Here is a 19,122-nt window from a genome sequence, read left to right on the forward strand (position 1 = left end):
CACATCTGTAGCAATACGAATTGATAGTAAAATTGGCGTCAGTTCTCACCTCCTTATCTACGAAAACCGCAATGACTGCAGCTCGAAATGCAGGACATCTTCACGGCGTTGCTTCATTGTGCTGATATCATCCACCCTAAAACATAACATATACAAAGTCGGCAACTTCGTTAGTGCGCGTATTGCCCCCAGCCATGCAGCAGGAAGACGTTGTGCATATTTAAATTGTATTCCGTAGTCGCGGTCACAATATGGCACCTTAAATTACAGTACACCTGTGGGTAGTGCTAAGTAGGCATGTCCTCTGCCATTAGTATGTCTCTTCATTTGATCGTGTACGCACTGTTTTTCTTTTAGTGGTGTTCCTAAGGACTTTCAGATACCATCGAAAGATGCACAATCTATCTGACCGATGAACGTAATGCCTATTCTTGCTGCTCTTGAAATGATCATTTCTTTAAATATGTGATGTGTTGTGTGTAATAAAATATGCTCTTGAGACTGTTTGGTACATGGTTGTTGTTGTAGCCTCGAGGGACGAGCAGAGCCAGAGTGGCCGTGAACGAGAACAGTAAGATGGTTTATTACTACATGAATACTGAGCACCAAAGAACACTGAGCGCCCGGTTCACAGCGCTTATATAGCCATGAAGCACCGGCGCTATCAGCGTGACGTCACACTGGCTTCGCATGACACCACACTCCTTCCTACAATGTTTATGGCCTATACCAATCGGGAGGTTTTCTTGTACGAGCACTGCGTCGAAGAGTCTGAGCACCCAGAGGAGACGCAGGTATTCGCAGAGGGGACGCTGCCGGGGCAGAGCCTTGATGTGGACTTGCATTTGGTTGTTCCGAGGGAGCTGAGTCTCCGGGTGGCTCTGGCGGTGCGGTAGCAGACCTGGGAGGCTCACGAACCGGAAGGGGACGGGGGCTCGTAGGAGGGGCTTCGGACCCAGGGTCTGGAATTGAGCTGGGCACGAAACAGGGACGCTCACTGGGGCCTTCTTCGACACTCTCAAAGTAGCGCGGACGTAAATTGTCTACATGCGTGAACCTGTTTTCGGATCCTACGCGCACAAGGTACGTAACGGCACTGCACCTTCTTTCGATGACACCTATCAGCCACTTGGGATCACCTGGACGAAGGCCTTGGACCAGAACGCTTTCCCCCTCTTTGTAAGCTCTTTCCGACCCTCTTCTTTCGTCAACTTGGGCCTTTACTTTGGAGAACCGTTCTTCCATCCGTCTCTCCAGGTCTGGCTGTAGCATAGTCAGGCGAGTGCGGGGCGACCACGACAAAAACAGTTCTGCTGGTGTCTGCCCCGTGGTTGTGGTCGGTGTGTTCCGGTACCTGAACAGAAAGAGATCTATGCGGTGCTGTAGGGTCTTACTCTGGCCCGATGACCTTTCGTCGAGAAGCTGTCGCGTAAGATCCCGTTTCACCGTCTGGACGCATCTCTCGGCGCTTCCATTGGATGCGGGGTGGTAGGGAGGTGTTCTGGTGTGCCGCACTCCGTTCTTAAGCAGGAACTCTGTGAAACTCTTTGCCGTGAACTGAGGCCCGTTGTCCGTAACAACCTCCTCTGGAAGGCCATACGATGCGAACCCCCCACGCAGCCTCTCGACGGTCTTCTCGGTCGTTGTTGAATTCATCACAAACACCTCCACCCACTTGGAGTGGGCATCCACCAGCACGAGGAGCCACTTGTTGTCTGCGAATGCAAAATCCAGGTGGATTCGCTGCCATCTGCGGCTCGGCCAACCCCAAGTTTGTAGTGGGGCCTTAGGTGAAGCGTTCTGCGTCAACTGACAAGTACAGCAACTTTTAACAACATTTTCAATATCTTGGGTTAACTGAGGCCACCAGACATAGCTGCGCGCGAGCATTTTCATGCGCGTAACTCCGGGGTGACCTTCATGACAAAGTGCCAATACTTGGTTACGCAAACAGTGCGGAACAATTACCGGATTTCCCCACGTAACACACTGCTGATCTACCGATAGTTCATACCGGCGAACAAAGTACGGTTCCAATTCACTATCAGTGATATGCGCAGGCCAGCCATTTCTCGTGTACCACAACACTTTCGATAGCACTCTATCAGTACTCGTTTTCTTGCTGATTATGTCAGCAGACAGTGGAAGTTCATTGACCACAGAGAAAAATTGTACGTAATCTGAGACATCTCGCTCATTCGCCAACGGCAACCGCGAAAGCGCGTCAGCGTTTCCCATGTTGCTGCCTTTACGGTACACCCATCTGTAATTGTACGCCGCCAGTAACAAAGCCCATCGTTGCATGCGCGCTGCAGACATTACTGGAACTGGTCTGCCGTGCCCCAGAAGGCTGGCTAATGGCTGGTGGTCCGAATAAATGACAAAACTACGCCCAAATAGGTATTTGTGGAACTTCTTCAGCCCAAAGACCACGGCGAGAGCCTCTTTTTCAATGTGAGCATAACCTTTCTCTGCTTTGCTCAGTGCCCTAGACGCATAAGCAATAGGTTTTTCCACCTTATCGATCTTATGAAACAGAATGGCGCCCACGCCATACATGGATGCGTCACACACCAGCCCTATCTCTTTCGTTGGGTCGTAGTATGTCAAAACGTTTCCTTCCGTCAACCACGTTTTACTTTGCTGGAACACTTGCTCTGCCTCACGGGACCACTCGAAGCCTTTTTCTTGGTTCAACACGTCATACAGTGGTCTGAGTCTCGTGGCCACGTGGGGAACGAACTTTGCATAATAGTTTATCAACCCTAAGTAAGCTCTTAACTGTGCCTCATTCGCAGGTGCAGGAGCCTCCGTTATAGCTTTTACTTTTTCCTCTGACGGGCGTATGCCCTTTTCGTCCAGAACGTGCCCCAAATACAAGACAGAAGTTTGAAAGAACTTACATTTCTCTTTTTTCAGTCGAATGCCTCTTTCTAGAAACCGGGACAGCACAATTTCCACTTTGTGGGAACATTCCTCAAAGGTAGCTCCTGCTATCAGCACGTCGTCTAGATAGCACGCTACCCGATCAAGTCCTTTCAACTCCTCATCCATAACTGCCTGGAAAATCGAAGGCGCACTCGTTATGCCATAGGGTAAGCGCGTATACTTGAATAAACCCAAATGCGTGTTGATCACGACTAGCGACTGCGCTTGGGGATGCAATTCCAGCTGCTGGTATGCAGTGGACAAATCCAACACCGTGAAATATTTGCAACCGGCCAGCTTTACAAACAGATCCTCAATCACGGGAAGGGGGTAATGATCAGTTCTTAGGCATGGGTTTAGTGTCACCTTGAAATCCCCACACACCCTGACCTGGTTGTTTGGTTTAGGCACCACTACTAGTGGCGTCGCCCATTCACTCTGCTGAACAGGTACTAACACTCCGGTTTTCACGAGGTTCTGCAGTTCCGAAGACACTGCTTCTTTAACTGCAAAAGGTACCGACCGCGCTTTACAAAAAACGGGTGTGCTATTCTCTTTAAGCACTAACTTAATGGCCCTGTTCTTAATTAGACCCAAGGTAGGCTCAAAAATCTTAGCATATTTTTCAAGCAACAACGCCACTTTGTCCAAGCAAACCCCATGCACACTAGCCCAGTCTAACTTCAGTGCTGACAGCCAGTCTCGCCCCAACAGCATAGTGTTAGTACTCTCGTTTGTTTTCACGACAATTAGCGGAAGTTGCTTGTGCTGACCATTGTGCTCTACGGAAACGTTTAGCTTCCCTTTTACCGTCAGCGGAGTGCCTCCGTAGGTTTTTAGCTTAAGACTGCATGGCTCTAAAGGTAGGCTGGGCCAGTATTTCTTGCACAGTGACTCTGGTACAATTGACACAGACGCCCCTGCGTCAATCTGCATGCGCACACTTTTCTGATCTAGCTTCAGGCAAATTTCGTAGAGTCTGGTGCGCCCCTCACAGGAATAGATATTGTACAGCACATGTTCACCCGCGTCACTTTCCTCGTCTATCACGTTCGCAGCGTCTCTACCTCTGTCCCTACACATCTTCGCTAAGTGTCCAACCCGTTTACACACCCGACAACGGTACTTGCGAAATTTGCAGATAGATGCTTCATGCTCTGAGCCGCATCGGAAACAGTGCAGTGGTTCCGCCCCCCTGGTGCCAGCAGGCATCCCCGAAGTTTCTTCTCTCCAGCGTGGTGGGCGTTTCCCGCTATCTGTTTTGCGGTTAAGGGCGCTGATCATTCCTTGCGCCGACTTGGGCTGAAAATCCTGGCTTTCTTTCCGGGCCAACTCGATACTCCTAGCGATATCGCAGGTCTCTTTAAAAGCCAGCTTGCTTGTCTTTAGCAGCTCTGCTTGTGTTTCTTTGTCACAAAGTCCTGCCACAAACCGGTCGCGCAGAGCGTCGTCCAGAAACGTTCCGAAATCACAGGATGTCGCCAACCGCTTCAGCTCTACAGCGAAGGCTGTCACCGCTTGCCCATCTTGTTGGAAACAACGATTGAATTTGAAACGCTCGGCAATCACGGAAGTTTTGGGAACGTACTGCTCTTTCAGTGTCTGTACTAACTGTGCGTACGTCTTGTTTTCTGGCTTTTCTGGCTCCAGCAACGTTTTCAGAGTTTTATAGGCCTTCTTTCCTATTGCCGTTATGAACACTGACACCTTCAGGTCGTCGCTCACCTGGGAGGCCTTCAGGAAGTGGTCGAACCGCTCCACGTAGGACTGAAAATCTTCGTCACCGTCCTCGATGAACTGATCGAACCTTCCCAACGTCGCCATCCTGCCTGTATCTTCGCAGCGCTTCGGAACCGCCGCTAATGGTGTCTTGTAGCCCAGTGGAATTCGGATCTCATCTTCGTCGCCAGTCTGTTGTAGCCTCGAGGGACGAGCAGAGCCAGAGTGGCCGTGAACGAGAACAGTAAGATGGTTTATTACTACATGAATACTGAGCACCAAAGAACACTGAGCGCCCGGTTCACAGCGCTTATATAGCCATGAAGCACCGGCGCTATCAGCGTGACGTCACACTGGCTTCGCATGACACCACAGTTGTCATATTTTAACGTGATAGCCTTAGAGAGATCGTGTCGCAGAAATTCCGATGTCGGCGTCGGCACCGTTGGTTGTGAGCGAAAAATCGTCCGTGAGCGAAAAAATCGAGAAAGAAGCAAATAAAATAAAGAATATAATTTTCGACCCCATTGAGGATCGAACCCGGGCCGTTCGCGTGGCAAGCAGGTGTCCTACCACAAAGCCACGATGTTACTTGCAGCCGCTTCGGGAAAAAAATACTACATAAATGCCATGTAGTGGAAGGAGTCTCCTTAAAGGGGCCCTGCAACACCTTTCTTAGTTATATTGGAATAGTCTCATTATTGACGTATGACTCTTCACGAGTCATATGCCGCGAAAATTTTTCGAATCCGTCAAGTCTAAGTGGTGTTACCAAATTACAGAGATCACGTTCCGCAGCTTTCTCCCTCAACTCAACGCAGCGAGCGCGCGGAAAGCTGCGCGCGGCGTGAAGGGAGGGAGGGAGGGCGGAGGTGCAAGGAGGCGACGTCAGCGCCGGCGGCATTTTTTTCATTTTTTTCTCTCTGGCGTCTCGGCGCAACCACGTGGTCTGTGGCGCCACTTCCGGTCGGCTCGTGCGGTCGTCGTCGAGCGGCGGAGCCCATGGCACCGTGTATCACGCGTGCTTGAAAACTGCGAGTCGGTTTGGTAATGTTGGGTGTGCACCTCGAACTGCCGTAGTGTTTTCATCGCTCTGCCAACCATGGACGCAAACTTTCGTGCGCGTTCGGAACGAATGACAGCTGAGATGGGTTTCGACCCACACTCCGATACACCGCCTCTTCGCACTGCTCGCGCTTTAATCGTATTCAACACGGCAAGCTGCGTGCACCCTTCTCCCAGTGGCGGTACTTCGATGCTGTTTGCTCTTCGAATGCGGGCGCACAGCGAGTGCGGGCTGACAACAAAGAACTACAGACTAGAAGAAAGGATCGTGGGGCATCGGGCCGGCGCGGACCCATCCCCCGGCTGTCTGCAGCTACCGTAAAAATGCGAATCTGCTTGGTTGCTGTGTCGCGGTTTCTCTGGAACCTGAGACTGCGGGGAGGATACGCCGAGGTACGGCTCGATGACATACTGAACAGACAGCGAACGGGACTCTCGCCATACAGCGAACACAGGTATCCTAAGCTAGCCGGCGCCAGCATTGTTATCGGAGAAATGCTGCACCGCTGCCTCGGTCGGTCGTGAGAACGTGCCGACGATGCAGTTTCCAGCTGACGAGGCAACACTCGAACGGCTGCCACTCTCAACGGCAACCGGCGATGGTCAAAAGCACAGAAATATTCACGATTTCGGCACTGCACATGGTGAAGAAAACGCAACCACGCAACTACGAGCAGACGAGCTGTCGGTGAGACCGGAAGTGCTAATATTAATGTTTGTTCGGTGTTTTAACGGCATAACACAATATAAACATACATATTATCTACTTATCGAACACAAAATTAACAACTAAGGTAATAATGAGGGTGTTATCGTGATTAAAACATCAGCCAATGGTGGAACTGCCGACAATCGCGTCATATATTGCGGACTAATACATCATTTGTCGAGAGAAGAGGGAGCGATTTTCAGCTGACTTTGAGAATTTATTGTAAATTCCAGGCCGCTCGCTTCGCTATAATATTTAGTTCGCGTGTTCTCGGGAGCCTCGACTACCGATTGGCAGCGCTTTTTGACCCTGCTCAAAAAGTGTTGCATGGCCCCTTTAACGCATTTTGTTCGGCAGGTGTCACGACGAAAATGAGCCCATTCGGCGTTTTGTAGGCGCATTTGGGTGGCGATCAAACTACTTCGAAAAAGATCAGGATAGTGCAGCCATCGCCGCTAAAAACACACGAAATTTCAAACAGCTCCAAAAATGGACAACTATGTCCATCTAGCGGAAAACATGTCAAGCCAACGCCGGCTTGCGGGGGCGTTGATCAAGCAAACAGCAAACTCTAGATAATGTGCTGCCATCTGTGAGGCATTGTGAGACTTTTGATGTCCTCCGAGATGGCAAGCGCGCGGCGTGTATCTTGGAGACCATGCGACTCTCGTTTTAGATCAAAAACCTGTACCATGCGCGCGTGTGTGTGTAACAATACACATTAATAAGTATGCAGTTAGTGGTTGAAGTGCGCACTAGGGGCCGGATTTCGCTATCGCGTTCAACTCTTAAAAGCGAAGCTTAAGGGCCCCCCAATTTTTTTTACACGTGTGTGGATGTGAACCGAAGTTATATAGATCAGCCAGGAAGTAATTTTAAGAGGTACTGGCACGAAACCTTTTGGTTGTTTTTTTTTTGCGTCAAACGAAAGGCCAAGCCCCCCACTGACGTCACACTCGGAGCAGCTGCTGCGTTGGCGGTTGTCGGCAGCGCTAGTCGGCGGCGGGAGGCGAGCAATGAAGCGTCAATGTCCGGCGGATCGTGTATTGCTATTGACGTACACGTTTCATGTGGGAGAAACCTACAGGGCAGTAACAATGCTTGTAGTGGTCTCTTGTGACACTTTTTCCAACGACAACGTATGGAACAGTCTTGTAGTACATGAGCGCTATGGCCAATGAATCAACCGAGAGGCTCTACACATCGAGCGTAGGCAAGCCACTCAATCATGTATAGGCTCACACACATTCATTTGGAAGACAAGTATGAGTAAATACACGAGTGTGCAGCAAGATGTGAGTGTGAACATGAATAGGTACCTGAGACTGAGAAGCCGTGAATATGAAATTAGTGAACCCCTATGAGTGCCTGTGTGATTGTGAGACGGGAGTACTATGAACATGAGTGAGCACTGTGCGCCTCAACTCTATTTCTCCAGGAATCCTATGGCCTCTGCGAATTCCGGGGGTCACCATGTGAATGCACGTTGATGTGCGCGCGTGCTGGGGACACATGCATGCGGGCTAGCATAAATGTACATTGTGCAATTATCGCGCAACGACGTAATTATGATCGCACGTCACTGCCGATCATCGCTCATTATCACGCTACCGCGGGCATCGAGCAACACGTCTAGTTGAAAACGTTTTCAACCGTCGCGGTGCACTTGCACGAAATCTGAATTGCCCCGTGTAAACCGTACGGTAAGGTGAGTGGTGACGACCTCTACCCAAGAAATACTACAAAAGCTAGAAAACTGCCAATAAACATGTAGACAGAGACGGCGCGAAGTATATTAGAAGTTTAATTTAGAAGTTAATTAAACATACGCAGCTTGAAAACCTCCGGTAGGCGGGCTAACGTCACGTTTTTATACACGCATCGAAAACTTCTTGCGAGAACGTTTTAAGACTTTTTATTTTGAGAACAAATTTTAATGCCAGTTTCAATTTTAGCAGCTCGTACGAGTTTTGGGTTCATCATTGGCAAAAGAAAAAAAAATTGGCAGATCCCACGCAGTGTGGGAATCGAGGTAATGCGAATCAGCCTGCAAATAGCTGCATACATCGTCTTGTTTGTCATTGAGGCTTATGAAGTCATTCATGTCATGACATCTAGTTCGCTATATATGGCGAGATTGTCATACATGCATGCGTGTATAATCTGGTATATGCCATGCTAATGAAACATATATTCTGCTACATATTAGAGCTGTGCACGGGCCGTATTTCCGAGCCCGGCCCGGGCCCGCTGATTTTGTCGAAGGCCCGCGCGAGCCCGACGGCAAAGGGCTGCGAGCCCGCCCGGCCCGGCCCGACGTACGAAAACACAATCCCGGGCCCGGCCCGGCCCGGCCTGGCTTTTTGAAGGTTCGCTGCGAAAACAAAACATCGCTTTCCGGTAATTTGGCATTTTATGGAGCATATCAAATATAATCAAACGACACACGACAAGCAGTCCGTATTACACAGAGTACAAATTGTCGTGCAAAAACAGCAAGCAGTCCAACGATTCCGGCTTCAACGAAGTGCGGCGCTTTTGCATTATGTAGCCCGCCGAACTGAAGTTACGTTCGCTGCTTGCACTCGTCGCCGGAATTGCTAATATCTTTTTTGCCAGCCCGGTAAGCTGGAGATATCTCTGCTGCTTCTTTTTCCAGAAGACTAAAACTTTATATGGACAGGAGGGCGATTCCATAGAGAGATAATCGGAGAGCTCATATTTTGTAACTGCTACATTCTCACCACTGTCGCTCCACTCGCTGAACAACTGCAATGGAAAGGAAAAGCGGTAAAGCGCGGTCGCGGAAAAGGCGCTGTATGCGTGCTCGAAAACAATTCTCGCTCATTCTCTATATTTCGGGCTTGAGTCGGGCTTTGCGCCGGGCTCGAGCCCGGCCCGATAAAGCTCCAAGTAGCCCGGCCCGGGCCCGAGGTGAAAATACGTCGGCCCGGCCCGCGGGCCGGGTCGGGCTTTCGGGCTACCCGGAGCCCGTGCACACCTCTACTACATATATACGATGCGTGACCTGCTATTTATGTTCGTCACGCACTCTTGTCATGCCATACCAATTTAGGCAAATATCCAGTAAACAAAATGGCCTGGAGTGCACCATGAGCGTGGCACCTAAATCATACCCTACATGACATGCATGCCATGATTTTCGTGGTACCACCTCTTATTTATGTTCGTCACACAGTCACGTCGCGAGATACCAATTTTGGTGTATATCAAGCTAGCGAAACGGCCGCGATCGGACAATGAGCGTGGCATGTAAATCATGCCGTAAATGATATGCATATCATAATTTTCAAGTTACCACCTGTCATGTATGTTTGTCATACAGTCACGTCACGCGATGCCCATTTTGGTGTATATCAAGCTAGCGAAATGGCCGCCAGCGCGCCATGAGCGTGGCTCGTAAGTCATGCTGTGCATGACACGCGTGTCATGATTTTCATGGTACCACCTGTTATTTGTTTTCGTCACAGTTACGTCGCCAGATATCAATTTTGGTGTATATCAAGCTAGCGAAATGGCCGCCAGCGCGCCATGAGCGTGGCACGTAAGTCATGCTGTGCATGACACGCGTGTCATGATTTTCATGGTACCACCTGTTATTTGTTTTCGTCACACAGGTACGTCGCGAGATACCAATTTTGGTGTATATCAAGCTAGCGAAACGGCCGCCAGCGCGCCATGAGCGTGGCACGTAAGTCATACTGTCCATGACATGCGTGTCATGATTTTCACGTTACCACCTGTTATTTGTGTTCGCCACACAGTCACGTCACGCGATACCAATTTTGGTGTATATCAAGCCAGCGAAACGGCCGCCAGCGCACTATGAGCATGGAATGTAGATCATGCTGTACATGATATGTATGCCATGATTTGCACGTTAGGACCTGTCACTTGTGTTCGTCATACACTATTGTCACGCCATACCAATTTTGGTATATATTGTAGCGGGGTTGCAGCTATGACTGTGGGGAGGTGTGCGAAGAAGAGGCAGACGACGTGTCGGTGTTCTAAGAATACACAACCGCCATCTTGACTGCTGGACTATTCCATATTGTAAGTAAGTTAAGTATATTCGTAACATTTTGGTGGTGGTGCTGGGTACTACGCAAGACGGAACTCCGCAGCGGACGTGTCCTCGACAGCCTCAATATGTCAACAGAAAGCAACTCTGCTGCTGCCGCTTCGACCGCGACTCCGGTACAACCGGTACAGCCGGTCGTATTGACTCAACCGCGCGATCCCGGTAACTTCTGCGGCACCGACCACGTTGACGTCGATGACTGGATTGCGAAGTACGAGCGGTTTGCAGCGGTCTACAGGTGGGACCCTACAATGATGCTCGCCAATGTTGACTTCTATCTCTGCGGAACAGCAGGCGCGTGGTTTCAAGCTCATGAAGCTGACTTAACAAGTTGGGATGCCTGTAAACAGAAGCTTCGCGACCTATTTGGTAGAGCCGTCGGACGCCAGCGGGCCGCTTCTAAAGAACTCTCCTGTCGGGCACAAACTTCCACCGAATCATACGTCTCCTACATTCTTGACGTCCTGGCCCTTTGCCGTCGTGTCGACACCAACATGTCAGAGAGTGACAAAGTAAGCCATTTGCTCAAGGGAATTGCGGATGACGCTTTTAATTTACTTGTGTCTAAAGACTGCTCAACCGTGGACGACATCATCAAAGAGTGCCGCCGGTTCGAAGAGCTGAAGAGTCGCCGCATTGCCCAGCATTTCATGCGACTTCCGAACACGGCCGCTACATCATCCTGCGAGGACCTTCAGCCGCCATGCGGTCAACCGCCTACCAACGAGAGCGTAGTTCGCATCGTGCGCCGAGAAATCGAGGCGGCGTCGCCACCATCTTTCCTGACGCTGCCATCTGATGATCCTCGACCAACGATCTCGTTGATCCAGCAGGTTGTGAGGGAGGAGCTTGCAAATGTCGGACTGCAGCCGGTATGTTCGTTGACGGAACCTCGTGTCAGTTCTATAACGCCTCCTCGTGCACCGGAAATGTTGCGCCGCTATCGTGACCCTGCCCAGTGGAGAACGCAGGACGACAAGCCGATCTGCTTTCGTTGCCACGGTGTAGGACATATTTCCCGCTACTGTCGTTCTCGCACCTTTCCATCTCGCTCGTTTGCTGGCTATCGACGTGACGACAACCACCGGCCCCTGCAGTTTCCCGCTCGTGACGGTGGACCGTACGATAAGGCTCCTGCGACATCGGTCCGACGCTCCAGCCGTTCGCCGTCCCCACACGATCGTCGCTCCCGGTCACCTCAGCCCCGTCGCCATTCGTCGCCTCGCCCTACTGGACGTCCATACTCGGAAAACTGAGCAATGCAGCTCCCGGAGGTGATGCTGCATTCGACCCCGACCTGAAAACCCTCTGCTGACCCTCACTACGGACCAGAATCTGCTTGCTGTGGAAGTGGATGGCCTGCCTGTTACTGCCCTCATTGATACCGGCGCACATATTTCTATCATGAGCTCTGATCTCCGTGCACGATTAAATAAGGTCCTTACGCCGCCCGAGTCCCTATTTGTACGTGTCGCTAGTGGGGGAACTCCGGCTGTACTCGGAATGTGCATGGCACGTGTGAGGTTCTCCGACCGCCAGACGTCCGTTCTGTTTCATGTTCTCGCTCATTGTCCTCATGATGTCATCCTCGGACTCGATTTCTTGTCTGACCACTCTGCTGTCATTGACTGCTCGGCCGGTGTTGTACAACTTGCCTGCGTCCGCCGACGTGTCGGAGGTGGTTCAGACGAAACTTTCGTGTGCTGAGGCTGTTCGTCTGCCACCACAAGCCCTAACTTGCGTCGCTGTTGAACCATATTTCAGTGTACCGGATGGGGATTACGTGGTCTCTCCCTCTCCCAGTGTTCTACTGGCCCGCAACGTCTCCTCTCAGTACACAGTTGTAACTATTACAGCGAACAAGACGTGCCTTCCTCTTCTGAACTTCGGATTGAGCCCTCAAGTCCTACCACAAGGCATTGCTCTCGCTACTCTGTCACCGTCGTACGAGTGCCAGATCTCATCGGTGTCACCCGAACTGCCCGCTGTCGTCTCTCCAAACCCGCATAGAGTCGATGCAGTCACCTCTTCTACACTACACAAGAACATAACCAAGATGATTGCCTTAGACATTTTGCCCTCTCAAGTTAAAGACCTCAGTGATCTCCTTATGACCTACTCTGACATATTTGACTTTGACGGTAGGCCCTTAGGTCAAACCTCGCAAGTCAAGCACCGCATAGATACCGGTGATGCAGCTCCAATTCACAGGTGTCCTTACCGAGTTTCACCATCAGAGCGCCAAGTTATTCAACAGGAGGTCGACAAGATGCTCACAAAAGGCATTATTGAGCCTTCTTCGAGTCCGTGGGCTTCCCCTGTAGTCTTAGTTAAAAAGAAAGACAACACCTGGCGTTTCTGCGTGGATTATGGGCATTTAAACAAGATCACCAAAAATGATGTCTACCCGCTACCTCGTATCGATGACGCCTTGGAATTCCTTCATGGTGCTACCTATTTTTCTTCGATAGACCTACGCTCTGGTTACTGGCAAATCGCCGTAGACGACCTCGACCGTGAGAAGACCGCCTTTGTAACGCCTGACGGTCTCTACCAATTCAGAGTCATGCCGTTCGGTTTGTGCAATGCGCCGGCCACGTTCGAGCGGATGATGGACACGCTTTTGCGCAGCTTTAAATGGTCTATCTGCCTTTGTTACCTGGACGACGTCATTGTATTTGCTCCCACCTTTGAGTCTCACCTCGACCGACTTTCGTCTATTCTTTCCGTGTTTCGTGCGGCTGGGCTACAACTTAATTCATCGAAGTGCCACTTTGGCCATCGCCAAGTTGCAATTCTAGGGCATCTCGTCGACTCATCTGGCATCCGACCCGATCCCGACAAAGTTCGCGCTGTCCTCGATTTTCCCGTACCAACTTGTGCCAAAGACGTTCGAAGTTTTGTGGGCCTATGCTCATATTTCCGACGATTCGTCAGAAACTTCGCAGATATTGCGCGCCCCCTCACTGACCTTCTCAAGAAGGATGTGCCATTTTGGTGGGGTTCTGACCAAGCCAGTGCTTTTTCCCGCCTCATTACGCTGCTCACCACACCGCCGATCCTCGCCCACATCGACGCGTCCGCTCCAACCGAGGTCCGCACCGACGCTAGTGGTTACGGCATTGGCGCTGTGTTAGCCCAGCGTCAATCCGGTCATGATAGAGTTCTTGCGTATGCCAGCCGGCTCCTTTCTCCTGCCGAACGCAATTACTCTATTACTGAGCGCGAGTGCCTGGCGCTTGTATGGGCAGTTGGTAAATTCCGCCCCTATTTATATGGTCGCCCTTTCACCGTTACCACAGACCACCACGCTCTATGCTGGCTTTCAGCACTCAAAGATCCAACAGGGCGCCTAGCTCGTTGGGCTCTGCGCCTCCAGGAATTCACGTGCACAGTGGTCTACAAGTCCGGCCGTCTACACCAAGACGCCGACTGCCTTTCTCGGTACCCCGTCGACGATCCAGACCTCGTAACGGATGACACGTCCATCTGTATTTCCTCGCTCTCCGCTTTCGGCAACATCGGTGACGAGCAACAGCGTGACGCGTCCCTACGAGATCTAATCACCCGCCTGAATACTGACTCGACGGACAGTTCGCTTCGCATGTTCGTCATCATCGACGGCATTTTATACCGCCGGAACATGCGCCCAGTGGGACAAGAACTACTAGTTGTAGTACCCACTCATCTCCGCTCGACCGTACTTCAGCAACTACATGATGTACCAACGGCCTGCCATCTTGGTGTTGCCAGAACGTACGACCGTGTCCGCCGACGCTTTTTCTGGCCCGGCCTTTACCGTTCCGTACATCGTTATGTCGCTACTTGCGCGTCGTGCCAACGCCGGAAAAAGCCAGCTGTGCACCCTGCCGGGCTCCTTCAACCTATCGACGTACCTGCTGAGCCTTTTTTTCGTGTCGGCCTCGACCTTTTGGGACCTTTCCCACTTTCTAACAACGGTAACAGATGGGTCGCCGTCGCTACGGATTATTCGACCCGTTTTGCCATTACGAGACCTCTCCCGAGCAGCTGCGCTACAGACGTCGCCGAGTTTTTGATCCAAGACGTCATCTTACATCACGGCGCTCCTCGTCAACTCATCACGGACCGAGGTCGTTACTTTTTATCCAAGATAATCGAGGACCTACTTCGGTCTTGTGCAACCAAGCACAAGCTTACGACGGCCTATCATCCCCAAACGAACGGACTCGCAGAACGTTTGAATCGCACGCTCACTGACATGCTCGCCATGTATGTCTCGACCGATCATCGCGACTGGGACATTGCGCTACCCTTTGTCACTTTTGCTTACAACAGCTCGCGCCACGACACTGCTGGATATTCTCCCTTTTACCTTTTGTATGGACGAGAACCGACCTTGCCGTTCGACACGCTCGTACCCACCCCTGCCCACCTGTCCACCGAATATGCTCGCCACGCTATTAGCACAGCCGAAAAGGCCCGTCAGATCGCCCATCGACGCCTTTCGGAATCGCAACTCCGCCAGAAACATACATACGACAGCTGCCACCGGAACGTTCGCTTCAATCCGGGTGACCTCGTTCTCCTGTGGTCTCCGTCTCGGCATGTTGGCCTGGCCGAAAAACTTCTGCCCAAGTACTCCGGCCCTTACCGTGTGCTACGCCAGGTGACTGAGGTCACCTATGACATTGCCCCTCTGGACCACACGGCGCCCTCTACGTCTTCCAACGTCGTCCACGTCGCTCGCCTGAAGCCGTACCTTTCGCCCACCACCTGCTAACAAGCGCCGAGTCGGCGCTTTCGCCGCCGGAGGTCGATGTAGCGGGGTTGCAGCTATGACTGTGGGGAGGTGTGCGAAGAAGAGGCAGACGACGTGTCGGTGTTCTAAGAATACACAACCGCCATCTTGACTGCTGGACTATTCCATATTGTAAATAAGTTAAATATATTCGTAACAATATCAAACTAACGAAGCGGCCGCAAGAGCACCAAAACAGTGGCATGTAAATCATGTCGTTCATGACATGGATATCATGATTTTCATGTTATGACCTGTCATTTATGTTCACCATAAAGTCACGTTACGGCATACCAATTTTGGTGTATATCCTATTAACAAAACGGCCAGGAGAGCCCAAAGTCGTAGGCGGCTAGATAGATAGATAGATAGATAGATAGATAGATAGATAGATAGATAGATAGATAGATAGATAGATAGATAGATAGATAGATAGATAGATAGATAGATACGCTTAAACTCGCAGAAGTTCGCTAAGAAATGCTTAGCATTTAAAACGTCGGTCATCGAACCATTTACATATTGATAGGGCCTTTTGGGACTTTAAACCCCAGATATTATTATTATTATTGATAGGGCCACTCGTGTGAATACATAACCCAGGATAGGCGTGCGGACAGGAAAGTGCAGGGGGAAGGGCGCCGCTCTTAGACCTGTGCACGGGCCGTATTTCGGAGCCCGAGCCCGGCCCGGGCCCGCTGGCTTTGTCGAAGGCCCGCCCGAGCCCGACGGCAAAGGGCTGCGAGCCCGCCCGGCCCGACGTACGAAAACCCAATCCCGGGCCCGGCCCGGCCCTGCTTTTTGAAGGTTCGCTGAGAAAACAAAACATCGTTTTCCGGTATTTTCGCATTTTATTGAGCATATCAAATATGATCAAACGACACACGACGAACAGTCTCTATTCCACAGATTCCAAATTATCGTGCAAAAACAGCAAGCAGTCCAACGATTCCGGCTTCAACGAAGTGCGGCGCTTTTGCAATATGTAGCCCGCCGAACTGAAGTTACGTACGCTGCTTGCATTCGTCGCCGGAATTGCTAATATCTTTTTTGCCAGCCTGGCAAGCTTGGGATAGCTCTGCTGCTTGTTTTTCCAGAAGGCTAAACCTTCAGATGGACAGGAGGGCGATTCCATAGAGAGATAATCGGAGGGCTCATCTTTTGTAACTGCTACATTCTCACCACTGTCGCTCCACTCGCTAACAACTGCAATGGAAAAGAAACGCGGTAACGGGCGGTCGCGGAAAAGGCGATGTATGCGTGCTGGAAAACAATTCCCGCTCATTCTCTATATTTCGGGCTTGAGTCGGGCTTTGCGCCGGGTCCGAGCCCAGCCCGATAAAACTCCAAGTAGCCCGAGCCCGGCCCGGGCCCGCGGTAAAAATACGTCGGCCCGGCCCACGGGCCGGGTCGGGCTTTCGGGCTACCCGGAGCCCGTGCACACCTCTAGCCGCTCTACTCATCTGAAGGGGGCGCCAAGTCTGCACCCCCCTCTCGAAAATTGGATTGGTGGATTCCACCATCCACCATAATGGTGGATTACGGTGGTGGAAGATGGTAGCATATGCTAGATGCTGGAGAGTAACGAATCGGAAAGCGGCTCTATAGCGTCACGGCCGTCGTGCCTAGCTGTCACACATAAATAATTGTATAGAAGGCGATGTAGAAAGCATTATTACAAAAAAAAAACGACCGTGAAAAAAACTTCCGCAACTAGGAGTCGAACGTGCCGCCTTCGGATCCAGAGCCGAGTACTTTAGCTCTACGCCACGCCGACATATGTTTTGCTTTCTGTAGAATGACTAGTCTACAAACGAATACACCGTTTGGCTTCAGTTTTCTATATTTCATACTCGAGACAGACGTGATCTTCACATCCTACTAAAATTTGTAATCTCAATCGATAAATACGCGCGTGCAAATGATTGAGTATTGATGCTTATTCGCGCAACATACAGCGCAGCCGTGCTAGCGCACTGATGTTACGCTTTATCATTAGTTACAATTACACAACAGCACGGCCAAAACGAGTGCAGTGCGCGGGAAAAATATGCCATCATATTGGTTCAGTAAGCCGTACGAATTTGCAAATTTGTGTTCTCGCATTCGAGTCAGAGAAGTGCCAGCGAGTGCGACCGGCGGTGGTTGGTGACCGGAGGCATTTGCTGGAAGCGCGTCGCATCGATGCTCATCGCATCTTGTGCGGACACCGTACACAAGAAAAAAATGTTTCAATACGCATATCAAGTATGGCGGAGCACGGCAGAACGCATGCCAAACACTTGCCAAAGCAGTCGCACTCGGGAGGATTCTGTACGGGGCACCCTTGTACGGTTTCTCCAATCGAGATCTCACCGACATTGAAAAGCTACACTGGGCAACCCTTCGAACGATCACTGGAGTGCCAAAGCACACGAGGAACAAGGACCTGCTCAAGTTAGCTCCTATACCACCAATACGGGACATCATGAGTGAAAGACAATTCCGAATGCGATATCGATTGAAAAACACACCACTAGGAAAACAAGTCATGGCATGGGATAACCGAGCCCACACGATGCCAGGGGCTGAGCAACTACTCACAATGCCACCTTGAGAAGTGCCGCTAGGTACTGATGTGGTCGGGGGTCTGCCCATAGGACCGGGGAGCAGCCAGGCTTCAGGGAGAAGTCGAGATCACGAACCGGAGCTGATAACAGGAACGTTTATTTACATGAGGAGTTGGTAGCGTGTCGTAGCGTCGTCTAGCGACACTGCGTCGCGTCGACGTAGCCTCGTCGTGGCCTGTCGAAGCCTTGTGGTAGCTTCTGGACGCTTTTTTGGAGCGTCTCGACGCTCGCGTTATAAAGCCTGGGCCTTCCCAGGATTCCCTGCTGGAGAAAACAATCAAGTCCAGGACAGTCCAATCAACACGTTCGCTTCATCTCCGTCCACTAAACGAAAAGTAAGCACCGCCACCTTCGAACTTCAGGAACGAGAGAAGCGGCGCGCCTGGACGACGCAAGGGTCTCAGGAGGCGAACAAACGACACAATACACAAAAAAGGAATGCACATTCCCTGGAAACAGGCTGCGCTGTCAGGTGTGCTGACAGGTGCAGTCGTTACTTGCCTCGATATCGCCGTCGGCGCAGCGGACGGCCAGCTCCTAGTCGGGTCGCCATGCCACAAAGGAACCATACACACAATGAATGGATTACTGCGGCGCACATTCCTGAAAATCGGCCGTGACGTCAGGTGTGTTGACAGCCTTGAATGGTTCAGGACACAATTCTGCTTCTCTCTTTTTCAAGAAATGTATTTCGCGCCTCAGTCTTATGTACCCAAGCAGTGTTGTCGCCGCATCTGGTGCGTTTAGGGGAACGTTGAGGTCGAAGAAAGCAGAGCTGGTGCTGCCATACCATTCCGACGATCCAGAGGCGCCAAGCCGTGAAGTCCGATCATAACAGCCCGTCCACCGCCCCAGGAGGTCTCGAAGGGGATGCAACACCAAAGCACCCCGGAGAGGCCGTAGACTTGTTCCTCTGTCTTCGTTCTCACGTTGGCTGAACGCCAGCTGTGGACCTGAGAAACGGCTTGCAAGTGTCGTAAATGAACCAGCCAAACCCAAGCCACAACAAACAGAGAGCACCCAACTGACCTTGAGAAATACCAGGCTACATTCTCTAATCAAAACTCCCTGGAAAATTCCATTTACACTCTCGCTCGTGAAAGTCACGGATCAATTAACAAAACCATAAGAAACACAGACATGCTAAACATGAACAAAATCAATAGCCTAAAGTTTTGTATCGTTTCCAGAGAAAGCCAAATCATCT

General features: G+C 51.0%; 2 protein-coding genes across 2 annotated transcripts; both read right to left on the bottom strand.

The window, feature by feature from the left end:
- Nucleotides 1-680: 680 nt before the first annotated feature.
- Nucleotides 681-1,993, bottom strand: LOC125759312 (uncharacterized protein K02A2.6-like). The gene has a single exon (XM_049417746.1). The coding sequence runs from the start codon at nucleotides 1,894-1,896 to the stop codon at nucleotides 718-720; it is 1,179 nt and encodes a 392-aa protein (XP_049273703.1). The 5' UTR covers nucleotides 1,897-1,993; the 3' UTR covers nucleotides 681-717.
- A 922-nt stretch (nucleotides 1,994-2,915) lies between these two features.
- On the bottom strand, nucleotides 2,916-4,810 carry LOC125759121 (uncharacterized protein K02A2.6-like). Its single transcript, XM_049417418.1, has 2 exons — nucleotides 3,025-4,810; nucleotides 2,916-2,933 (listed from the first exon to the last, which is right to left on the bottom strand). The coding sequence occupies exons 1-2, from the start codon at nucleotides 4,750-4,752 to the stop codon at nucleotides 2,916-2,918; spliced, it is 1,746 nt and encodes a 581-aa protein (XP_049273375.1). The 5' UTR covers nucleotides 4,753-4,810.
- Between the last annotated feature and the right edge of the window lie 14,312 nt (nucleotides 4,811-19,122).

This window comes from Rhipicephalus sanguineus, chromosome 7, assembly GCF_013339695.2.
Source record: "Rhipicephalus sanguineus isolate Rsan-2018 chromosome 7, BIME_Rsan_1.4, whole genome shotgun sequence".
Lineage (NCBI taxonomy): Eukaryota > Metazoa > Arthropoda > Arachnida > Ixodida > Ixodidae > Rhipicephalus > Rhipicephalus sanguineus.